General features: G+C 39.7%; 2 protein-coding genes across 5 annotated transcripts; one reads left to right on the top strand and one right to left on the bottom strand.

Moving 5' to 3' along the window:
- Positions 1–715: 715 nt before the first annotated feature.
- LOC129253198 (uncharacterized) lies at positions 716–15,265 on the top strand. 4 transcript variants are annotated; one of them, XM_054891478.1, is made up of 14 exons: positions 716–868; positions 933–1,201; positions 2,614–2,990; positions 3,045–4,243; positions 4,523–5,330; positions 6,494–6,721; positions 6,853–7,346; positions 7,410–7,968; positions 9,710–9,853; positions 10,025–10,168; positions 10,306–10,442; positions 13,307–13,468; positions 13,533–13,689; positions 15,247–15,265. In XM_054891478.1, the coding sequence occupies exons 1-13, from the start codon at positions 825–827 to the stop codon at positions 13,687–13,689; spliced, it is 4,722 nt and encodes a 1,573-aa protein (XP_054747453.1). In that variant the 5' UTR covers positions 716–824; the 3' UTR covers positions 15,247–15,265. The 4 variants fall into 4 exon arrangements, with proteins under 4 accessions (XP_054747453.1, XP_054747451.1, XP_054747452.1 ...); XM_054891476.1 differs by lacking the exon at positions 15,247–15,265 and adding an exon at positions 13,750–14,145; XM_054891477.1 differs by lacking the exon at positions 15,247–15,265 and adding an exon at positions 13,765–14,144.
- Positions 14,216–23,079, bottom strand: LOC129253200 (putative fatty acyl-CoA reductase CG5065). The gene is made up of 6 exons (XM_054891479.1): positions 22,970–23,079; positions 22,541–22,765; positions 19,764–19,927; positions 15,289–15,447; positions 14,662–14,957; positions 14,216–14,576 (listed from the first exon to the last, which is right to left on the bottom strand). Exons 1-6 carry the CDS (start codon positions 23,016–23,018, stop codon positions 14,243–14,245), a joined length of 1,227 nt encoding a protein of 408 aa, XP_054747454.1. The 5' UTR covers positions 23,019–23,079; the 3' UTR covers positions 14,216–14,242.
- Between the last annotated feature and the right edge of the window lie 1,802 nt (positions 23,080–24,881).

The raw sequence follows: 24,881 nt of genomic DNA, 5'->3' as shown, positions 1-24,881 counted from the left end.
GCAGAAGAATCGTCCTGGCCATTCCCAAGTGAATGGCGATCAGTAACTTTCCCCACTTGCGTGGACTTCTACACATGGAACATCCTCCATGGAACCATCCTCTCTTACAACTTCAAAATCATAACTGTCAACAATGACGTGAGTGCCGATACGCGTGTGCGCCGACTGTTTGTTTGTTTTGGTTCATCACCAGACCCATACGCTTTGCTTCTTTGTTCAGTTTGGTTTGAATATGAGTCTTAGATGCTTCAGTATGTAACTATTCCCATATTTCTATACGTTCATGTGAGAGGCCGCTGTATTTGCGAGGGTTCTGCGTGATTTTCATTCGATTGGTTCCATGTTCGATGCCTGCAGTGAATATTTAACATGCTTTTATAATAGCAGCCGCACTTTATCAAACAATGGCAAACATCCGAATGTATTAAGGCCCGTTTACATACAACTTTCGCGTCGCTTGGGCACCCGGTTACTAAATGCAATTCAAAAATATTTATTTGGTTAAGCACTTCGAATATAGATTAACAATATTTACATATGTAACCGCCTAAACAAATTAATCAAGAAAATTATATGATTTATATGGCAACATTGAAATATCGAACTTTTTTCTCTCACTTCACGCAATCACTCGTTTCCGTAGTAACGTTTTATTGTTTCAAATCAGTGAGTTTATTTAACAAAGAAAATTCATTCGTATTCAGCAACTCAATAGCAACGGATTCAGAATTTTTTTTTTCTTCTTTATGGAAATAAATTTTCTAATTCTAATTAAAATAATTTTTGATTGATAATAAATAAATAAAAGTTTGATTTGTTAACAAATGAAACAAGCCGAAATGGCCAATGAAACGGGATGGCAGTCTTGGTACGATAAAATGCGATTATTTCTTTGATTTTAGTGAAATTACAATTTTTCGCCTCTATTGCAGCTTATGGGCCACTTATAGCCGACCGAATACGCTAGTCACTATTGGCATGGAGGCGTTAGCTTTGCTACATGATCATACTATACATTTTACGGATTTAAAGAGCGGCAAGAAACTGTATTACACCATTGACAGTCCCACTGTTGGACTGGGAGCACGAAATCTCGCTGGGCACTTTTCGCTGCCAATGTTTGCCTATTCAGAGACAATAATCCGACCAAATATACACATTGTTCGCTACCCGGATATGCATAAGCTATTTGTATTTCAGAGTACGTACATAGGTACATAATAATCAGATGATTTTCACTTAAAAAAATCGATAAAAAATGTGATATTATCGTCTTTAAAGTATTCCCCATCAACTGCAACGCACTAATGCCAGCGTTTAATCCAGCTCGCGAATCATTTGTGGAACTTTATTTTCGGTACAGCGATCAGAGCCGTTTTCGATTTTTCCATTACTTCCTTTCGGCTGTTAAAACGTGTTCCTCGTAGTTGGTTTTTGAATCGTTCAAACAGAAAAAAATCGCAGGGAGCCATCCTATTTGAATTCGATGGTTGTTGGGTGGTATTTGTTTCGTCAAAAATCCACAGGTAATGAAGGCGCTGCGCAACGACGCGTTATCCTGGTGGAAAATCCACGAGTTATTTTTCCACAAATCCGCCCTTTTTTGGCGAATTGCTTCACGTAAACGTCCCATAACGCCCAATTAATAATCTTTATTTACTGTCTGACCTTTTTACAACAAGTCGTGGGGTACAATCCTTTTATCCATTAATCTGTAAAAACCGTGAGCATCGCTTTCTTTTTTGACTGAAAGCCATGTGGTTTTTTTGGTCTTGATTCGTTCGGAGTTCTCCACTCGCTTGGCTGATGTCTGGATTTACGTGCCGTACTCAAATCGACGCCTCGTCTGGTGATGCGTTTAATGAATGTTGAGTCGGACTCAGCCTTGGAAATCATGTCTTTGGCCATATCAACGCGGTTCCTTATTTGCATGAAATTCAAACCAAAAAATCATTAACTACAGTGTCCTCAATGGATCCATAAGCAATGCTCAAGTCATCTGCCAGTTCTCTGATGATTAATTTGCGGTTATTGATCAATTTTTCTTTCACTTGTTTCTTTCATTGATGTTTTCATCAGTTGTCGATGTCGACGGCATGCCACTAGGTTCGTCATCCTTGATGGGCCCACTATAATTTTTTTAGGAATGTTAATCACAGATGTGGCGAAAAAGCAGATGTGGTTACAGCTGAGGAAAGATCAGATGGAGAAGGACTGGAGAAGGCTTTCTTTGATGTTTCCAACTAGCGCGGTTAGCACGAGAAAGAAAAGACCGGCGACTTTGTTAAACTCGGTCAAAATCGCGTAGCGCTAATCACGAAGAAGCGGGCTCTACACCTGGATTGAAGGGAGACATTCGCTCGTTGAAGAATTCTTATTCAAAAATTTAAGTTCTGTCATATACATATGTAATCCGGTAGCAATTTTTGACACTGGTTAGTGAATGTTTTTGCCTAGAAAATGCTTTTTGAGCAATTTTGCATAATCTTTGATAGTCGCGGGACATATTCCATAAATTGGTTGAGAACTGCAGACTGCATACCACTCGAATAATATATATAACTCTTCTAAACAGCTTTTATTACAGGCATTTGTTATGCTTTCTTTCGACAGGTAAAAATGTCGTTAGCTATTTGGATTTACTGTTCTCAAACCATGACCTACTTATCGCCCTAAGTGGCTTCCCTGACTACTCTTTTCGCATATGGAATTGTCGTACGGGCCAGCTTTTAGTCGAAGTCAAAACTGGCATCAAATGCGCACACTACACATTAAAATGCTCCAGCCGCAATTGGCCTATGATAATGCAATACTCGAAGTTCGAGAAAGAAATCATTTTTTGGGAAATACACTACACAGCGGAGGCAACGAGGCTACATGAAATTTCACGTGTACAAATACCGAAGGCCCATTCGTTGAGCACACAATTCTCCATGTGTTTCCTGGACGATGTGATGTATGTGGTGAATGATTACGGTGTGGTTTTCAGTGTAAGTTCTTGATCTCAGTGCTATTATCAATGATATTCTTTAATTCGATTGCAGGTTGAGGTTGCTCAGTTCTATTTGCTACGCCAATGGGGCACCACTTTCACTTATCAAGGCTTACCAAAGGCATATAGTTTATACTCGCACAAACATGGCCTCATGATTGTCGATCAGAATTCCGTTACGTTCATATCTCGCAAGCGTAATATCTGGACGGTAGAATGGGTGATGGAAAAACTAAACATACCCCTTGGAAAGATAGTTTCGAATTTCACTGGAGAGATCTACGTTGCCGATCATGTGGGTTCACTGTATCAATTGCAAGTAGACCGATTCGCCGGCACGCTGAACGAGCTCTCTGTGGGTAATTACACTGTGCAAGACTTTAGCACTTTGAGAGGTTTGAAGGAGGAGAACCTACTTGTACTCACACGCGATTATAAGGTGTTTGCTGTAGATATTAGCAACAATACCAATTACTCAGAGTTGGTTATACCGAAGGGCTGCTGCATTGCCACACACAATTCTATGCCATATGCCGCTGTCGGCACCGAAGAAGGGCAATTGTACTTTTTATCTTTCGAGAAGATACGCGCTCCTGCCGTTATGCACATAATGGAGGCGGATAAGCATCGCATCTCTGGCATACGCTTGATGAATCAGACTGGTCTAATCTTGAATATGCACAACTCTTACAAAGAGCTCTTGGTGGATTTCAAGGCTGAACGTTTTATATTACTGATACCATTGCTGAGCCGTCCTGACATACAGGTGCTCAATTTTTACTTGATCGAAACAGATTTTGCCTTATCATTTTTAAGCGACGATGTTGGCAACAATTCCCTCATTCCGTATGCGGACGAAATGTGGGTCTCTTCGTGGCTTAATGCTGAGAACGTGGTGAAGCGTCGCATATTCAAGCTGCCGAAGAAATATCGCTGTATTACTCTCTTACAAGTGACAAACAGGGATAACGTGGAATTTGTCGCTTTGCCATTAGACAGTCTCGATTTGGATTTATATGTTGTAAAGAATGCGGAAAATGTTTTCCTAATGCGTACCCTGCATACATTCCATATGGGCTATATTTTTGGAGTAACGGGCGCTCGCCACATTATCACCTATGGCATTAGTACGCTGATGATTCATTTTCGCCTTCATAAGCGCTCCACAAAACCATATGCAATATGTCGGAAATTGTACGGAAGCTATTCGCAACGAATAATACGACGCGTGGAGGAGATCTACAGTACCAAGTGAGTTATAGCCCAATTGCGGTAATTAGGTTTCAAATTAAGTTATCGACTTTGGTGTTCACACACCAGCTGAATAGGATTATTCTGTTCCTAAATGCTCTTCCTTGCGCATTTGGTAAATGTTTCAGGAGCTCTTGTCCGACTGTTCAAATAGGCTGTTTTCCACCCTGAGTCGTTTCAAAGGAAATGCGTCCATCCCTTAAACTTGCTGCACTCTACTGGCTGTTAAGAATCTGCTTTCCCTTTTGCTAAATCAAAATATTTCCGTTTTTTTTGCAGATATTTGGTAGTTTTACTCGATTCTGGTTGTCTAAAGGTATCTCGCCTTCACACACTTGCTGATAATCTACGCGAGAACACTGAAGTACTTGATAAACCAATTGAGCTGGAGTTAGATCGAGTGAATGTTACACCTTGCATGGCTTCAATTGAGAAGAAACCGGTTTCGCCACGGAGTCTTGAGCTGCGTGCTGCCATCGATAAACGGATTGTTGAATTGGAGAACGAAGTGCGTGCTCTCATCGATTACGATATCTCGGTGACAGGCAAAACACAAGGTATATATCGCAAATTCTGCCTCAACTATAATTGGTTGACTAAATTGAATGTGGAGGCGCGTAAGGTGTGTGAAATCGAACGACAGTCTTTGGAGGAGAGTATTTTGGACAAAAGTCGTATACGTGATTGGATACTGAATTTAATTACTGCCGATACAGCAAAGATAAGCATCAAGATTCATGCCATATTTGCTGAGAATTTATTCGAGAATTATTCGCTAAGCAAAACTGTGAAAGAATTGGCTGAGTTTTTCGACTTGTATCGCTTTCAAGATATTGAAGCAGACGAAGAGGAGGAAGACATAGAAGAGAATGTTCCGCAGAAAGAACCTGGTAGGGGTGAAGTAGTAGTTGGCGTTGATGACGAAGACGAGAACCCCCCTGAAGAGGTTGCTGTAGTGAAGAAAAAGCGTAAACTGTATCAAATTGTGGGTAATGTGTATGAACATATAATGGCAGAGGATTTCCAACTGCAGGACATAAACCTTGTTACGGCAAATCAAATGTACAACGAGGATATAAAATTTAAGGTGAGAAACAGTAGACTACTCTTCTTCTTTTTTTTGACGCGATAACGGCTTAAGTGATTTTGGTCGAGTTTAGCAAAGCGCACCAAGTGAAGCCAAGTCTTTCTCTACCTGATCTTTCCAACGCAGAGGAATCTTTTCTCTTCCTCGCAGACGCAGAGGAGTCTTTCCCCTTTCTCTGCTACCACCAGCTAGTACCGCATCGAGTACTTTCAGAGTCGGAGCATTTATTAGCATTCGGACGACATGACCCAGTCAACGAAGCCGCTGGATTTTTATTCGCTGCACTATGTCTATGTCGTCGTAAACCTCATACAGTTCATTGTTCCATCGCCTGCGGTACTCGCAGGTCGCTAACGTGCGAAGGTCTAAAAATTTTCCGCAGAATATTCCTCAAACACTTTCAGGCGGAAAATGGATATGAATTAATTTGACTGACCTCGTGAGATATAGAGCAGATGGATTAGATTTTATATTCACTTTGTTGCTTATTTGGATGAGCTCCTCCTCCTATTTCTGGTGTGTGTCTCCTCCTCTTGATGTGTGCCATAAATGGAGAAACCGACAGCTTTACGCCGCCTCCAAACGGCGGATGGTTTTTTATGAGCAGCAGAAATGCACGCGGAGGTTTGCCATTGTCTGTCAATTTGTGTTTCTTGACCGGAGTTTGAAATCTGTGAACTTCCGAAATTTGCAATGGTTTTTGTTGACAATTAACTTAGAAGTCGTTTAGTTGATCAGACTTAAGTAATTTTGGCTATATTTTTCCCGCGAAATCTAGGTTTTTCGGAGAAGTTTTTTTTATAACTGGAATAAACTCGGAAATTTGTAAGTGCATATCGGCGAAAGGCCTCTTTTAAGAAAACTGTGCATATCATTTTGCGACTTCATATTCGCAGTTTTAAACGAATCAATAACCTATTGCCAGTATATATCGGCTGCAGAGCTTTTCTTGTTAGCGGTAACCCCGAGGGGCTCTTTCGACAACAAAAAAATGTCAGAGCTTCAGAGCGATATTTACTAATATAAACTTAACCTTCGGAATTTTTTAATATTTCAGATTTGTGTTAAGCGCTTCTCTGGTTTCTCATTCTTTAGTTTCGCATTTTTATTAATTTAATTAAAATTGTAACACATTGCGACCTTAAATTTGCATTTTTCAACAGATGCTTTTGGAGGGACCTTTGCGTGAAGAGTTCAATAAAATATTTGATGAGGTACAGCAATACAAGCAAGAAATTATGAGTAATATACTAGACACAAATGCATCCCTGAATCACATCTATGAAGACATGAATATTATGCTGCAACTGTTGGGTTTGAAAACTTTCATAGCTGAAAAGCTTTCGGTGCCAGCCTTAATGAACGACGAAGTGCTGGAGCGTATAATGACGGTGAGTGTTACTTGACGCTTTCGATTTTATGGTTGATCTTGACCACCATTTGTGTGCTTATTTGTATTTGTATTTGGATCTGTATCTTTAACTATATCCGTACCTTTACCTCCATCTGGCTTTTGATCTAGGTTGACGACTCTGAGATCAAGGCAATTAACCGACGTGCCAAGAAGGCAGTTGTTAGTGATCAAAAACATGGACGTATGCTGCTGTGGTCCCTGGACTTTTGGATACGTGCGCTAAATACTATGATGGACGGTGTGCTGGAGAAGTTGTGGGAGGAGGAGATCAAAAAGACGCCACCCGAACCAGAATTTTTTTCTAAGCGGCAACCACACGAATACACTTTAGAGGATCAAAAGCTTTTGCGTATATATGAAGAAACTTTGCGTCTCTTGAAGGAAGATCGTCAAAAATACCTACGTATTTTGAATGTAAATGAGCGTAAAACAATCGACTTGAAAAATAATTATATCTATAAGTTCAATGAACGTTGCGCCCAAATGGCAGTGCTAAAACTGAAATATGATTTGGCTTTGGAACATTTTCGTGTGCGCTTACTGGGATTGAAAGTGACTTTCTATGAGCGGGTAAACTTACGAAAATCAATGGAAGAATTGAAGTAAGAATGATACTATTTTTCACTTTACCTGTTTATTGCTCAATTCTACTATTGTACTTTCAGAAATGACACCGACAAGGCCACTGAATATATTAATCGGTATGTGAAGTTAATTGATTTTTCCGACAAATCCATTGCGGACATTAAACAGGATATGGAATATTTGAATTCTCGTGATAAAACGCTTGAACGTCAATTTAAGGGCAATTTTCTGAGCAATATTCCGACTTTCATGCACGAACTGAACAAACTCTTTAGACGGCGCCCAAAAATGTTGCAGCGTTCATTCCAATCGGCACTGGTGTGTCACGAGGTCGCCGCTCGTTTGGTGCATAAGAGTCGCTCCAATTTTCCATTACCCATCGAGGTGGAGGAATATTTTCACAATTTGCTAACCTTAGACGATCCACAGAATGCGCCGCATCAGTTGGACTCAAAATATTGGGATCAATTTGTGCGTTTGCGACGACAGAAAATTGAAAATGAGCTTAAAATCAAGGGTAATGGTTTTAATTTGGCCGATTCTCAAGAAAAATTGAATAATTACATAACCGAATTGAATAGTTTGAGATTTGTCAAACAGCAAATGATAACCGAAACGGATCGTTTGTCCGGGCAGTATGTGAGTATCGTGAAGTGCAAGGTTTGAATTATTCGAAAGTAAAATGTGTAAAGTATTAATTTCGACTATCCTGCCAGACTGCCAAATATAAAGGGTGAGCCATTTATATGTATGTTGAATTATAAATTGGCAATGAGCACAAAAATAACAAATAACTAAACATTTCATGGGACTCTACTCGACAGTTCATTAATAGCATTTATCCAAGAAGCCAATAGGACACGGAGAGATGAAGACACATGCGTAACAACTAGGCTGCTATGGCCGCAAATAAATAAGGAAAAGACAAAGAAACTGCTTAGCCTTTCTAGAGAGGATATCTCGAAGGTCGTGGCTTGTATAGTCGGTCATTGGCTATTTGGCAGGTATTTCTTGAGACTAGGAGACGAATATTGTAGAAGTTGTAACAATGAGGAGGAGGAAGAAACAGTTGAGCACTTCCTTTGCAATTTTCCAGTCTTAGCTAAAATCAGAATAGGTTTTCTAGGTAAATATTTTTACAATTCCCTTACGGAACTGTCTGGCCTCTGGCCTGGAGATGGGACCAATCCTGGGCTTAAGAACCACAAAATGGATATAGTATTTGAAACTGTAGGTCCCTCCATTTGTGGAATAACATCAAGATGCACGCCACAAATAGGAGAAGGCGCTCGACCAAACACCCAAAAAGGATGTAGCGGGCGCCCCTCGGCAGGCAATGGCAAACCTCCGAGTGTATTTCTGTCATCAAAAAGCTCCTCATAAAAAAATATCTGCCGTTCGCAGTCGGCTTGAAACTGTAGGTCCCTCCATTTGTGGAATAACATCAAGATGCACGAATCGCGGTGAAACACCAAAATTAAGAAAAACATTTTTCTAATAGCGGGCGCCCCTCGGCAGGCAATGGCAAACCTCCGAGTGTATTTCTGTCATCAAAAAGCTCCTCATAAAAAAATATCTGCCGTTCGCAGTCGGCTTGAAACTGTAGGTCCCTCCATTTGTGGAATTACGTCAAGACGCACGCCACAAATAGGAGAAGGAGCTCGACCAAACACCCAAAAAGGATGTACGCGCCAATTATATATATTATATATATTATATACAACCGACGTTGTCTCTGAATTCCGAGTGGTAGTCACGCGTCGGCGGCCGCCGTGGTTCCACAAAGAAAATTAAGTGAGGCTTCCATGCCGCACAGTGGTATCACAACATACCTGTAAGGTCTAAGTGTGCTGGTCGAATCAGGAAAGCAGAACCTCACGCGCCCATGATGGGTGCTCTACCTAAGGGTCGTTTGAAACACTATGTACGACCCTTGATTACATGGGACTGGAAAAGCACTGGGTCGCGTTGTTTACGTGCCTTAATTTGCGCGCAATCATCCTAGTAATCACCCCCGACCTATCAACGGATTCCTGTATTATAGTCATACGCAACTTCATGAATCGACTACCACCACAACCTAACCTCACCTAACCTAACCTGACCAAACCTATTTAAAATTCAACAAATAGTTGGTCCACCCTTTATAGTATTACAGTAATATTATGGCGCATTTATTCTCAATTGGCGACGCCTCCGCTCGGCAGATAGTTCTGTATGTGAAGTTTTTTCATGGCAGTAATCCATTGTTAGACTTGACATTGCGCCCATTATTCGAAATTTTATTCGATTAGAGATGTAATTCGTACGCTAAATACTTCTGAGCATCCGCTGCGCAATATATGGTTTTAAAATCGTCATTTAAAGAATTTACTCCTAGGTTAACATCTTGCAAAATCAAAACTTGGAACTTGTTTTGCCCTTGGGTCAAGTTGAAACCCAAATCGGCGGATCGTTGAAGAATTTGCAAACCTGCATTCTAATGAATATTGACGACATAAATGATGTGAATAATAATATTAAGGTAAGAAAAATTCGATTTATTGTTGAAAGATGTAACGCAATATTAGAGATTCACGAGACTTTTGACGATCTGATCAGCTGATTGCTGGCGTAGTAATTGAATATTATTGTTTCATTTTTTTAAATTCAATTAGTTACATTTCCACGTTTCCTCTCGTTATTCCCCATATAGAAAGCAGGTGCCAAGAAGCTACGTACCATGCAACGTTTAGCTATCTATCGACGCCAAGTGCTTTACAAGGAGTGGGAACACAAGATGTATCGAGCCAATATCGATTATCTCAAGTATATGTTGGAGGTAATAGAGAAGTGTAAGGTAAGTTCAAAGAATATTATATGGAGTTGGCAGAAAGAGTGGATCCTTCATCTTACTGACCCTACTCTGCAGATTTCAAAGCTGCAGAAAATGAATGTTGCCTATTTATCAATTTTTTTTATTTCTCATGTTTACAGGTTACAGCAGAATTTCTGCAATTGTTACGTAACTGGAAGAAAGTCAGGGAGGAGCGCGGCAAGCTGATGCGAATTGGCGGTATAGAGCAACTGATTGAGCAGCGCGTGGCGGCATATCGCAAGAATTTGGAGGTCATGTAAGTGAGAAAGTTTTGAGAAAGCAGCGAAATTGAACTGGTTTGAAGTGGTAAAGTTTTTTTTTTTTGGAATTTGAATTTAGAAATATTTCTAATAGCTAGGGAGCTTCGTAAGATAATGCAGTTCACTACTTTAGAAATTTGTTAAGGTTTCTCACCTTTGGTGCTGTACAACTCTTTGTATGGTCACTCGAAGTCATTGCAAAAACAAATTGAAACGAAAGGCCTAATTTAGTTGCCCATTAAGGGTACATTTTCAGAAAGGCATAATTTGGACGGCCGCCGTAGCCGAATGGGTTGGTGCGCGACTACCATTCGGAATTCACAGAGAGAAATGAAGAAAAAGTTTTTTCTAATAACGGTCGCCCCTCGGCAGGCAATGGCAAACCTCCGAGTGTATTTCTGCCATGAAAAAGCTCCTCATAAAAAATATCTGCCGTTCGCAGTCGGCTTGAAACTGTAGGTCCCTCCCTTTGTGGAATTACATCAAGACGCACGCCACAAATAGGAGAAGGAGCTCGGCCAAACACCCAAAAAGGGTGTACGGTGTAAATTTGGACCATTCCGTGTAGTAAATAGTATAAATTGTGGCCACATTTGCATTTTTTACGAAGACAACTAAATTGAATGAAATTCTCAAACTTAACCGAGCATAAAGGAGTTATTGATGTCAGCTGTACTACTTTCTAAAAACCTTAAAATTAGAGCATTGACGAAATGAGTCACGGTTTATGCGAAATATTCGTGGGACCTTTTTGCTAGTGGGCAACAGCGACGATCCATCGTTGCCGTAATGCGAGTGTGAAAGTCAATTCAGCAACAAAGAAATTCAAGGACCAGGGTTGGGCATTTTGCATTACCACTAAATTGCACTAACACTCATTTTTTAGTGGTACTCGTATTTAAAATAAGGGTTTATTCGTCACTAAATCTTCAGTTTTTCAGTGTTTTAAGGGGGGAAATAGAAGGAAAAGAACCAAACAGGTGGAAAAAGGAATAAGGGGCTTTGAATTAGAAGATGACAGCCAACAATGGATAATTATGTTTGCATTAACAGCTTTAAATTATTGGTGAAATACACCAGCCGTGTGATATTTAAACCCGCAATATCCACAGGTGTAGGAAAAAAGTAGCCCAAATATCTAAATCTTTTCCCGATGAGAGTAGAGTAGCTGAGAAGGAGGTGCTGAGATGATTCTACCTCATTTTCCAGACAGATTTTGCAGAAAGGACTTGAGTGCTTCGATGGAGCGCCCCCGAACTTTCCGTGGCCAGAAGAATCTCGCGACTTTGCACGTTTGGGCACTAGCCCAGCGTTCGCTGAGTTGATGCGAGGTCCATCTTTCTTGGAGTAGACGACAGATTCTCAAGAGATCCCCAATCATCGAGTTTTGCGATGAAACCGTCTCCAGGGTTCCCTGCCACTTCATCAGCCAAGCAGTTTTTCTCTATGCTGCTGGACCGAGAACCCTGATGATCCTAATAACGAAGCATTCGGATGCAGTCGAGAGAGAAGTGAGGCATTTCCCGACTAATTTCGAACGTACAAACAGCAAGCACAGGGCCATAATTGCCGCTTGGCTGTTGGAGTAGATATTTATTTCCTTCTAAGTAATTACAGAAGTAAGCAACCAACCTACTGCTTTCTTTATTGCGGCTACCTCCACTGTGAACTGCATTGTGCGAAATTTAGAATCACTGATTTTATTTTACTATTGGAAGTCTTCATTCGGCGTTTTGGCCGGAATTTGCTGATCCATGCACTTCAAAGGCACTATTTACATCGCTCGCACGGTCTGAGTTAGAATACGCGATCCTCATTTGGAGACCATATAACTTTTGTCACATTAATGGGCTGGAACGTATTCAAAAGAATTTTCTTCAGTTTTCTCTCAGATCGCTAAATTTCGCTGATTCGATTCCTTCGTATGATTTAAGATGTGCTTTAATAAATTTAAAGCCTTTAGAAAGTGTTATGTCCATGGTATGTCTATACTCCCATTCTGCCTTTCACATGGTGTTGTTTCTTGTTCCAGAGATAACGGCTAATGAACAAAAATAAAAGAAGGGGGTTTGATTTATGCTAAGAATGAGTCTCGCAATTATTGTTATCATTGACAAGAAGATGAGTCGTCGCTAAGAACCTTAGGTCATGGCATTTTAAATCATACCTCGTATTGAAATTTGAAACTCTGGAAAGTAAAAGGGTAGACAGTCAAGGAGGAAAGGAGCGATGTAACACAGAGAGAAAGAGATAAGATAGAATAGAGACAGACACAAAGATAGTCGTGTGAGAATTTTCCAGATTCTTTGGAATATATACTTCAGTTTGAGAGAAGTAATATTATATATCCTCACTACATCGGAACCCACAACTCATACCCTTGCTCTATCAAAGGCAGGACACTCACAGAGAAAGTGCTCAGTGTATTCGCCTTCTCCAAGCAAGACAAGCAAATCGGGTCCTGAATGATTGTAATGGTGGTCATATGCTTACTCTCCTGTAATAATACCGACCATCTATCGAACAACTTATCATCCAAGTTTTAGAAGAAAGTTAGACGGTTCTCTGTTCGGGCGTGTCACAAAATCTTCTGCAGTTCTGTAGAGTTTTAGACTGGACCATCGCTCTTTGTGTAAATTGCATACATAATCGCGAATCCAATTCATAATTCATATAGAACTGAGCCCCTCGTATTATTATTCGGCTAATCCCTCCTAGGATTCTTTCCTTTCCCTAATCTAACTTCAAAATATTGGCATGGGGGGCAATTTTTTTAGACTAGTTTCCTAACTCTAAGTCTCAAACTGATTTATATATATTAATACTCAAGAGTTTAAAATGATCCTCTTTTTTCTAACAGTATTGAGAAAATTGCCGAATGTAAAGATCAAATTTATGAAGTTAAACGCAAAAGCCAGGCTACAAATCGGGCAATCGACGAGGTGAAAGTAGATGTGGCTATGTTCACTGCTAATCGCGATACTCTCTTGGAGGAGAAATTGCAGAGGGAGCGCAATGAAAGGCAAGGCTTTGCTCTGATTATCTAGCAAAATCAAATTTTCATATAATTTCTGTTCCCTTTACAGAATGGAAAAGATAAAACGTTACAGTTTCCTCATCAACGAGGTGCGCCAGGACTACGCCCACATACTCGAGTTGAAGACGATTTTAGAACTACAACGTTTACGCACATTTCCAACACTGGGACCACCACCTGAAGAGTGTGGAAATCCATTGTCTTGAGTTCGTTTCTCTTTTTTACTTATTGAGTATCGTTTTGTTAATTTTATATTTATTTTATAGTTTTTGATTTTACAGAAATATTCATGCTTGGTTGATTATGTGTCGCATATGCGTACATACGTACATATATGTAGATATATTTACAATACATTCGTTGATGTGAATTATCTGTATTATTCAGATCAAACAGTATATGGCTAATAACGGTAGGAAGAGATGTAAGAATGCCCAAATCCAGTAAAGACTGTGAAGTAAAAATTTTATTATGAGACTTCAGTTTTCCCATACATTTTCCACCACTCACCGTGCGATCTTCCACCTGCTGACATTCTCACTGAAATGCTCATGATGCAGATACTTTTGTATGCCAATCACAAACTCTCTGATATAAGTGTCATAGTCCAGCGCTTCTAAGTTCCAAGATACGTGATGCAAAGCCTTATTTTGTAACAACTCTTCAAAGTAATGACGGCTGTGATTCTTAAAAATCCACTCATTCAGCGAGAAGGTACAACCTAAAAAAAAAACAGATATTCATTTCACTTTTTCTTCTCTATCGCTCCCAGTCGCCATCTCTCTTGCTCTGTATTCTAAACTCTTCTCTTTCCGCACCTGCTAGACAAGCTTGCCGAAATTTCTTCGCAATGGGCAAGACAAATTTTCGCTTCTGCCTTAACAATGTCACCAGATCCATTAATAAAGCTGGCATGTAGTGCAATAAAATAACGGCTATTTCGTGTAGTAAGAAACTTTTTCGATACTTAAAATTTGGATACATCATTATGCGTGTGGTCGGATAGATGCGTGACCATTTGAGCGTCAGACAACCAAGACGCGCCCAAGTAATGGGATTAGTGACACCCGATGTTGCATTGGCGATGTAAACTCTGTTAGAGGTGTGAATATATTTAGAGATAGAGACATGTATACATACTTATAGATATATTGACATGATGAGTTTACTTTACCAACCTTCCTAACGTTGCCTTTTGTGCCATCAGTATTAGAGAGTTGACGACAAAGTCCACTGGTATTATATCGCATATGATATCTTTGTCGCCTAGTATGCTGCTGATTGTTCCTTTTCCGATCTCCATCATTATGCCTGTGATGCCTTGTATATTGTCGATCCAACCGGGATAAGGCTCACGGTGTGCCGCCGTCACAATGGAGGGTCGTACGATAACAATTGGTATGCAGTGTTTATACTCATTCACAATTTGCTCTGCTATCGATTTTGTAAAGGTGTAGGTGTTCGGATGGGGACCCTATGGGTGATGATATACAAGGGCGATCATGTTTTAATGTTTACTCGTACAATGTTTTTCTACTTAGAATTTTTTTGTTATTTTTTTTTTCTATTAAAATTGTTCATATAAATCAAACGCTCAAACTTAATAAGAAATCGTGAACCTTTTAGTATGAATTTTTAGAAAATTCGTGAAACAAGTGCAAGTTTTAAGCGGCGAAAAAGTCGCGTTCAGTTTTATAATATTAATTATTGTTTTTCTGCTGAATCTTTTTTGCACTTAATTCCACATAAAAACTAATTTCCAGTTTTAATAAATTGCACTTGAATGGAAGGAAATGTGTACCAACCTTAATATAATTTGCCAAACTATTAAAGTAGGCGTCCGGTATTTTATTGGTGCAATCAACAAACATTTTCCAGTTGACAGGCGGCAGAGTGGGATAAATCAACTCATCGACAAATTTTCGACCCGGATTACAATACGCCGTCGAAACATAAACGAAGCTCTGTAAGATGTTAAAATAAAATGTTAAACAAGTAAAAAAAGTGTTTTGTGACTGATACTTACAGCTTCACTAAAATGTAAGTAATTTCAAATGAGGCTACCAAAGTGACTGCTGCTTTTTGCAAATATGCCACCGGGGTATTTAACCTTTGATTACAACAATAAATTGTATATTATGCCATGGCACACTTGGTGCGTAAAGTCTAAAAAGTTTCCTTTTAAAAGGTGTACTTAAAATATTTTGGCAATTTAAATTTGGTAGTAAATGTCTGAATAATCTTTAGTGGACGTAAATAATTATTTGTTATCGAAATGCGTAAAAAAAGTAAACGGCAAAAGAATGGGAATGCAAGTTTTAAGTGAGGAAAGGATGTTCACGTTGCGCAGTGGAATGTGCTATTAAGCGATTTGCGGAGATAAAACTCCACCGTAATAAATGAAAAAGTGGAAGAGAACAGAAAACTTGCACGCGCGACTCTTAAGGATAGTAAAAAATCTTCTCCTGCCGTTGCAGTTGCCCTGTCGGAAGCTAGAAGACGGCTTCTGGAAATAAGTTTAAAATAATGTAAAGCCCGAAAGTAGCAGTGGCTTTCAGAAAAAAAAAATCGGAAAAAGCGTTTAGAATGGGCTCTATTGGGAGGGAGATTGGTCGAATGTTCTGTGGTCTGATGACGTCGAGGGAGGCTTAGTATATACACCATTTTAAAATATCAACAACCATAGCTTCTTGCACTAGTCCGATTTCGAGGAAATAACACAAATATACGATTTTTTTTTCATTCCAATAGGTATTTGGAACAGCTGGTGTGACCTTCGAGAGGCGACCGGCTGCCGAGGAATACCATCCATATTACGCGGTACCCACTCTTAAGCATGGTGGAGACAGTATTATGATCTGGGGCTGCTGATGTTGACGGCGAAATGTTCATTTGCGAGGTTCGCATGAACAGTTAAAAGTACATAAATGTATTAGAAAATGTACTTTTGCCTTCGTTGGAAGGCATTGTCGCATTTTGGGCGACACTAATTTAGATAGAGTTCAATTCCAACAAGACAATGCTCCTTGTCACAAATCGGCGTCTTTTGTTAGATTGGCCCGCATAGCCGCCAGATCTATACCCCATAGAGCAGATGTGGACTATTTGAAAACGTAAAATAGATGAAAAATGATTAAATTTACGAGTGGAGCGCCATAAGTACAGCCAAATTTGCAATGTTTGTACGCAGCATGCCCCAGAGGATTGCTGCTGTTATCAAAGCAAAAGGGAGACCTACTAAATATTAATGTTTTTATCATTAATTCTTTTTATTTGCACTGATTTATTAATAAAAGATACTTCACTTTTTAAAACGGCAAATTCAGTAACTAATGATGTGCCTAATATTTTGGCCAGGGCTGTAAATCTACTGTCAGCGTCAAAAGTAAGTGTACGCCACATATTGAAAAGTTTTGAGTGTTTATTTATCTACCTGTTCATTTTAATAATTTTTTTTATATTTAAAAATACAGTTCATATTAAATCAAAAACCATGTAGTGGAAAGTTTCAAACTATGTACAAAATTCATAAAAATTCGGCAAATTTGCATCAAAATTTCAAACTTTTACTCAGAATTTTTAGATAAAATCCGGCTATACGGTTTTATAGCTCATTGAATTTCGGTATAATGCAGTGCAAGTTTCAAGTGGGCCAGAAATCACATTGATTTTTGAGAATTTGTTTGCTGGCGGTCTTGTGCACTTTCTCTATTTAACGCATTTGACATTTTTTATATGGAAGAAAACACAAACCTGGTCACTAAAAAAAACAAAAAAAAAAAACAATCAACGCAGTCTCTTAGCCATTTGAAACTTGTACTGTATTTAAAAAAAAATCATTTAAAATTTTATTAAAAATTTTCCGAATTGACTGACTGTTCATTTACAGCCTCGACCAAAACTATTAGGCACCCCATTAATTACTGAAGTTTTCGTTTTAAAAAGTGAAGTAATAATCTTTTATGGATAAATCAGTAAAAATAAAAGGAATCAGTGAAGTAAACATTAATATTATATTTAGTAGGTCCACCGCATTGGTTTGACAACGGCATGTAAAACGTTGCCTAAATTAACTGAAATCAATTTAAATGTGCTAAAATCACAGGCTCCGTTGTGCCCACATTTGGTGACGGCTAAGCGAGTGCGGTCAGAATTTAACTGGTCTTCTAAAGTTATAGAAAACTCAATATTTCAGTGAGAGTTAATAGAAATTCTAACAAGGCACAAACATTTTTTTATCGGGATTTTTCAAGGCTAAGTTAAACAAGGTACTCGTATGACAGTGCGGTTCAGTGCACTAGTCGTGGTCACTGACGAGATCCAAGACCAGATACGTCTGCAAATACTGGATCGGACAATATACAGAACAGGCAGACATTAAATTACATTCATTGCGTATCTCTTTGCGTCTTCTTTCCCGAATGACGTCATCGGAATCCAGCCATCATCTATCGCAGACGAAGAACTTAACCTGCTTTGGAAGACCGGCATAACTTTGGCTCAATTACAAACGTTCTGAATATTGTAGCAGGTTATACCGGTATATACCTATGAAGTGAGACTTTCAGCTATTAGTCCATAGATGCCGCTAAGAGTATTTTTAAACCTTCCCAAATGTCTTGTTTTTTGCGTCTGTCATCTGTCAATATTCAGTTCATTGTTTGTTACGTTTCATACAACAATGCATTTTTGTCGCTTTTAAAAATGTCGAATTTCGTGCCTTCAAACTACGATTTGCGGACATCGAAAAACCACTTGTGAAGTGCTGCTCTCCCGGTTCAAAAGGAAGTCTTTTTTTGCATCGAATCGTTACGGGTGATGAATTTGGTACGAGCTATTAAAACCAGGTGAAACAGTTGACGGTGCACGCTACCAACGACAATTGGCCGATTTGAACAGCGCTATACACCGAAAACGCCCAGAATATGCCGATCGGCGTCACAAAGTAATTTTTCTTGATGACAATGCACCGCCACATCGAACAAGAGCGATCCGGGAATTGGTGGAGACGCACGATTGGGAACCGCTTGTGCATGCGGCTTACTCACCAGACTTGGTGCCTTCCGATTATCATTTGTTTGCATCGATAGGCCACGCACTTTCCGAGCAGCGCTTCAATTCTCACGAAGAAGCCAAAAAATGGCTCGATGATTGGATTGTGGCGAAAGACGACCAATTTTTTTGGTGTGACATCCACAAATCGCCTGAGAGATGGGAAAATGTGTTGCTAGCGATGGCTATTATTTTGAAGATTAAATTTGTAACCATTTTTTATTAATAAACGTTTGAAAAGGAAAAAAGTCTCATTTCATAGGTATATACAGACATGTGAAGGCAACCACCTGTTTATATGTCCTCTTAAGCCCATTCACCTAACGCCTCTCTCCCTCTGAAACCAACCCATCGAAACAGCATGTTTCCTGGGCCTGGGTGAATACATCACACTTACGAGACTGTGCATCACAGAGAAATTAGTATACAAGCCTATAGCATGAAGCTGGCTACAGATATGGTGGACCTAAGCGTGGATGAATAGTATTGGCCCATTTCATGGGCAGCATTCTGGGCGCTCCTGAGCTAGTGCATAAAGCAGTTTCGGGAAGGGAGTTTCCCCAAAAGAGGAGGAGGGATTGGTTTAGTGGCCACACCAATGGACGCAGTTGACGATGGTCGCTCTAAGTGCGAAGGCATTTTGAACCCTACCTCATCCAAAAGAAAAAAAAAAGAAAAAGGGGTATGCATCAAGGCGCAAGCAAATATTTCCTCGTGAATACCTTGTGACTCAAAGTCATAGTTCGCGTTCATAAATCCGAAACCAATTCGAATACTTGAATTTGTTGCAACAAATGAATTTTGCAAAGTTGTAGTTCAATTGGGTCAGTCAATTTGAATTAAGTATTAACCCTTTAGCCTATAGCCACGAGTCTGACTCGTGGTAAAGACTTTGTGATCAATTGATTATGATTACTTCCTAGACATCTTAAAATTACTATTTGTACCTAAACATTGTTTATTATTTCACAACTCCTTTCGTTGCATTGAAATATATATGTTACGAAAAGTATACACTTTGCGCCAGTTCGGGTACACGGCTGAACAGTTGAATGGCACGGCGCGCGAACGAATTTCTTGCGTATTATAGCTCGCGCAATTGGTAGATATCGTGTAGGCTAAGGGGTTAACAATTAAAGCAGTGAGTTGTTGCCCACGGCGTATATATGTATGTATGTCTACTCGTTATACCCTGTTATTAAAATAAATATATTCATGAATGCAATACCTTCAGCTGTGACATTTCCTTGCACAGCTCCAAAAGACGCCAGGTGCCGACGGCGTTAACGCGTGCGGCCACTTTCAAGCGCTCATTGAAGCGAACTGTAGCAGCGCTGTGGAAAATTATCTCCGCATGTGCGCAAAGCTGATCGCGATCACCGGGACTTAAGCCTATAAACAAAACAAAAAAAAAAAAAGGATTAGTAAATAAACCGACAAATAATTCACTCTACTAGAATTAAAAATAAATAAATTAACGATGAAAAGCAAAGGAAATAAAAAAGTAATTAAGGGGTGTCTAGTTCGGATGATACTGAGCTTTATACCTAGGTGTGCATATGTATAGGGTGGCGCAACATTAATTTAATTAAATTAGATTTATAATTTATGCAAATGGCGTCCTACGTCAGTCATATTTTACACTTGTGAACTCCACAACTGCAGTATACAAATAGAGAAGCAATGAAGCGCGTGAAGGTGAAAAAAAAATTTCCATTGCCCGAATTTTTTTTTCTATTTTTTTTTCTTATCGCATAATTACCATCATCAAGCAGCTTGGAACTCAACCCCCTTCATAACCAAGCAACGACGCCCCCAGATATATCTCGTGGTTCAAGAAAAGCTAAAAGAAAAACGCTAGGCGAGAAAAAGATGGCAAAACAGACACCTCGAAGACAAAAAAAAGCTCTGCACTCGCTCGCACAAGAACTCAAAGAACTTTTTGAGAATAACGTAACATTCAATTTCAAAACTACCACAGTAATCTCGCTGCATTCTCATCCTCTGAATACTCTCTTTGGAAAGCAGCAAAAAAATTCAAGATACCAATCTTAGCACAGTCACATCAAAACGGAAAATAGTAAGTGGGCTAAATCGCATCTTGAAAAAGCTCATATATTTGCACGTCGCTTATCTCGAGTCTCTGCACCACATGAAATCGGGCCCAGGCTAAGCACTGTCAAAAAAGTCAAAGAACTCATCTAGCAGATGGACCCGCCCAGAAAAATAATTTTCGAAAAACGAAGTAAAAGCAGGATTTTTTTTTGATGGGTGAGGTAGGGTTCAAAATGCCTTCGCACCATAAAATCCCAATTCTATTCACCCACGTCTGGGTCCACCATATTTGTAGCCGGCTTTCATGCTATAGCCTCGTCTTCTTCTGTCTCTATCTGTGCGGCATCGTTTTGTTGCAGTATGTGGAGGTCAATCTTTTTTTTTTCGTAGTACGTTCTCGATATATTTCTTTACCGCGTTCCAGCTGTCTTCGCGTTCGAGAATTTGGCTGATTATGTTGCTCGGTGCGATGTCGCCAATCTGTTCCCTCAGAACAGATCTGTTACAACTAAAAAACGTGTGTTTAGCGTCATCGCTCAGCGCTTCGCAGTATATGCACTTGGAATCGGTTACCTTGCCCATGCGGTATAGATATATCCGGAGGCCACGGAGGCCCGATAGGAGCTGAGTTAAAAAGTCATTCGCTTCCCCGAAGTTCCTTTGGATCTACTTGTCAATTAATGGAATAAGTTCCGCATCTGCCATTCGGTTCAGTGTCTCATCGGCTTTGCTACCACAGCATGATTTGGTATCTCCGTTCTGAGAAGTTAGTGACGACGTGTTTCTTCTTGTAGTCCCACGCACTTATTCCTTCCCGGACCATGAAGTCGACGGGTGCTGTCTGCTGATCATTGCTGCGCCTGAGACAGTGCGGTAGGCTGAGGCAACTCTGAGTGCCGCTGTTCGTTGCACAGCCTCCAGTGCTTTGCACTTCGCTTTGCAGTTTAGCACAATTCCGCATACTTCGCTACCGTACAGGAGAATTGAGCTTGTGGCCGCCATAATTAGCTCTCTTTTGCTCTTTGTTGGCCCACCGATGTTTGCCATTAATCTACTTAGCATACCTGTGACCTTTGCTGCTTTGGTAGCTACATGCCGTATCTGGGCCCAGAAAGTAAGCCTGCAGTCAAGTTGAATACCTAAGTATTTCACTACTTTTGGGGCCACTAAGAACGTGTCGCCTATTTGCATGCCGACCTCGAGTGGCATGAGACTTCGCGTGATAAGGATGACTTCGTTTTTATGTTTGGCGAGTTCCAGTCCGTGGTCCTCAAGCCATATTTGCGTCCTTATCATGACTTGGTTCAGCTTCTTTTTAGCGTCCTCAGCGTCCCAAGCTGGTATGACCGCCACTATATCGTTAGCAGCAATAAAAAGGCTCAAAACAAAGAAAGCTCCTGGATATGATCTCATCACTGAAGCACTACTCAAACAACTGCCTGATAAAGGAATCTCTTTTCTCTAACTGGTCTTCGTCTAACTGGCTTTGTTCCTCCACAATGGAAAGCCACACAAGTTAAAAAGATCCTTAAACCAGAAAAAGTGGAATCTTATCGTCCCATCAGCATATTATCCATTGCCTCTAAAGTTATGGAATCCCTTTTTCTCAAAAGTATGCACATAATTGAAGATAAATGGATTAAAAAAAGTAACAAAGTTATTCACAAACAAAATTAGATAATTAATTTTGCGCCACCTTGTATGTACGCAGCTGAATTGAAGTACAAATTAAATAATTTCAAGTGCAATTTAATTCATTTAAAATACACTGTGTAGAGTATTCTTAAGAACTTTTAAACCTTTCTGCGGTTGACTATACTGAAGTACATTTCAAAAGTGCTTTCGAAAGTGCATTTTAAAGTTCCCGACGTACTATCATACTTGGAAATGCGTTGTAGTAGTTTGGGTACAAAAATTATCTTTAATTGCCTTTCGATTAACGAGACTCACCGAAATCGTCGCACTCAATGTCACCCTTGAGATATACAAGTTTTTCCAGCCGCTCCGGAAAGTGCGTACGCAAGCGCTGAAATATTTTATGCTGCACAAAATCCTGACAACGCTGTGTAATCGTTTGGCCGCTCTTTTCACGTATTAGCATATAAATACGTGCGATTTGGGGAAAGCTCCAAAGCAGCTTCTCCAGCAATGTTTTGCCCACAAAGCCAGTAGCGCCTAGACGAAATGGAATAGAAAAACTCTGTTTAAGCAATAAAACATAACATATGAAGTTTTAGAGCAGTTTACAAAAGCCAAACAAAATAAAAATAAGAAATAAAGTAATACAAAAGAAATTTGTAATGAGTTGTGTTAAGCAATGATTTTTTCACACCCAGCCAATGCGCCACTGCAGCCACACAACTCTGTTGAAGCGCTTACCTGTTACGAAAATCACTGCATCCTTGTAGAAATCCTCTGTGTCGCACATTTTACTTGGCAAATTTTCCACAAATTTAATGAAAATATATTTAATTAACAACTATTTTCCCACTTTTGTTGTTTTTTAATTTTCTTGTTTACGTTTTTCATTGAAAATTTTGCTGCGTTGCCACCATCCAATCTCTCTGCTGATCCGAAGAAAAGTGAAAAGCACTGCTTGAAAGTAAACGCTTCGTAACCACAATAATTGAAATTAATTTCGATCCTAGAAAAACAAGTTTTACTGTGAGCAATACTAAGACGCTCTGCTCCGGCGGCTCTACTGAGATTTGTGCAACCATTTGTGGCTACTTGTGATTACTTGGTACCCGCGCATACTAGACTCGCAGTGCTGCAAGACGGCTTGTGCCAATACGTTTGTGGAGAAATTCATTTTTTGTTTGTTTTGTATTTGCTTTTTTTCTACCAGGTTTTGCTAAATAATAAAGTTTGCAAAATTTGGCGGGAAAATACTTCTTTCTCCACAGCTCGCGGCCTTTCGCTCTCCATTTGAGTTTTGTTTTGACAAATTTCGAATCTGTTTTTACACCTAATTCGTTGCATGTCTGCATGTGTGGATTCGTGAATGAGTGTTTGGTCAGCCAGCGTCTAAAGTGATGCAACCTGTATTCTACGCAACTTGACGGCGGCAAAATAGTTATTATGCAGTGGTTTGTGATGTTGTTTACTATTGAATTGCAGATGCACGTTTTCAGTCAAACTATCTGTTATTAAATATATACCTATATTTTTTATTTATATGCCAGGGGGCTCAAAATTAATCATCCAATATTGTTTTTGAATATATTTAAACGAAAAAAAAAAAAATGATTTTGGTTGACAGAAATCTTTATTTGTACCTTTACGCGCTCCATTGCTGACCTGTTTGTACGAGATAAAATTATGGTGATAGCCGGTCCGTACCACTCGTTATGATACCACTATGCGACACCGGTACCTCATTTATTTTTCTTCGTGGAATCATTTTGTGACTCTTATGAAGCAGAGGATTGGTCCCAGACGGTTCCATAAGAGCCAGACAGTTCCGTAAGAGAATTGAAAAAATATTTTCTGGAAAACCTGCTCTGATTTTAGCTAAAGCTGGAGAATTACAAAGGAATCGCTCAACTGCTTCTTCCTCTTCATCATCTCTACAACTTTCACAATATTCATGGGAGCAAACTCCTAGTCTCAAGGCCAAATAGTCAATGATCCACCTTCGAGATATCTTCTCTAGAAAGGCTAAGCAGTTCATTTGTCTTTTTCTTATTTATTTGCGGCCGTAGTAGCCCAGTTTTTACGCATGTGTCTTCATCTCTCCATGCTATATTGGCCTCTTAGGTAATGTTGCTCTGTTTGTACGAGGGTTCTTTGAAAATTGCGTGCACGACTGAAGCATAACGAGGCTATATGTAGTTAGTAGCATCTCTTGGAAGAACACACACTAAGTTTCAGCCAGATCGGTTCATTTTTTTGTGCTTGGCATTTGCTTGAATCGAGGAAGTCGAGTAATTTTCAAAAAAGTTCTTTTCCATCGCGACAACGCACCAGCTCACGCCTCAGCAGTTGTGGTAGGAAAATTGATAGAAATAGAGTTCCAACGTTATGGCCCACCTACAACCACAAACAAACATCAACACTGATGAATATGTAACGAAGGGATGCTTGCAAACTCACGACAGCGATAACTGGCTTCTGGTCCATAGGTGAGCAAGCAGCCAAAATGGGTATACCTAACAGCTCACATTGTCATAGTTGTAATCAACCGGAGAAAAAGGAAACTATAATATCTTCCACTTCTTCTGTCAATGCCCTGCCCTATGGAAGGCGAGGTTGTTAATCCACTTTTTGAGAACCTCCAAGAGTTACCTGG

The sequence above is a fragment of the Anastrepha obliqua genome, chromosome 1, assembly GCF_027943255.1.
Source record: "Anastrepha obliqua isolate idAnaObli1 chromosome 1, idAnaObli1_1.0, whole genome shotgun sequence".
In the NCBI taxonomy this organism is placed as follows: Eukaryota; Metazoa; Arthropoda; class Insecta; order Diptera; family Tephritidae; genus Anastrepha; species Anastrepha obliqua.
Note: the sequence above shows the minus strand (reverse complement) of the source record. Positions and strands in the feature narration are given on the sequence as shown.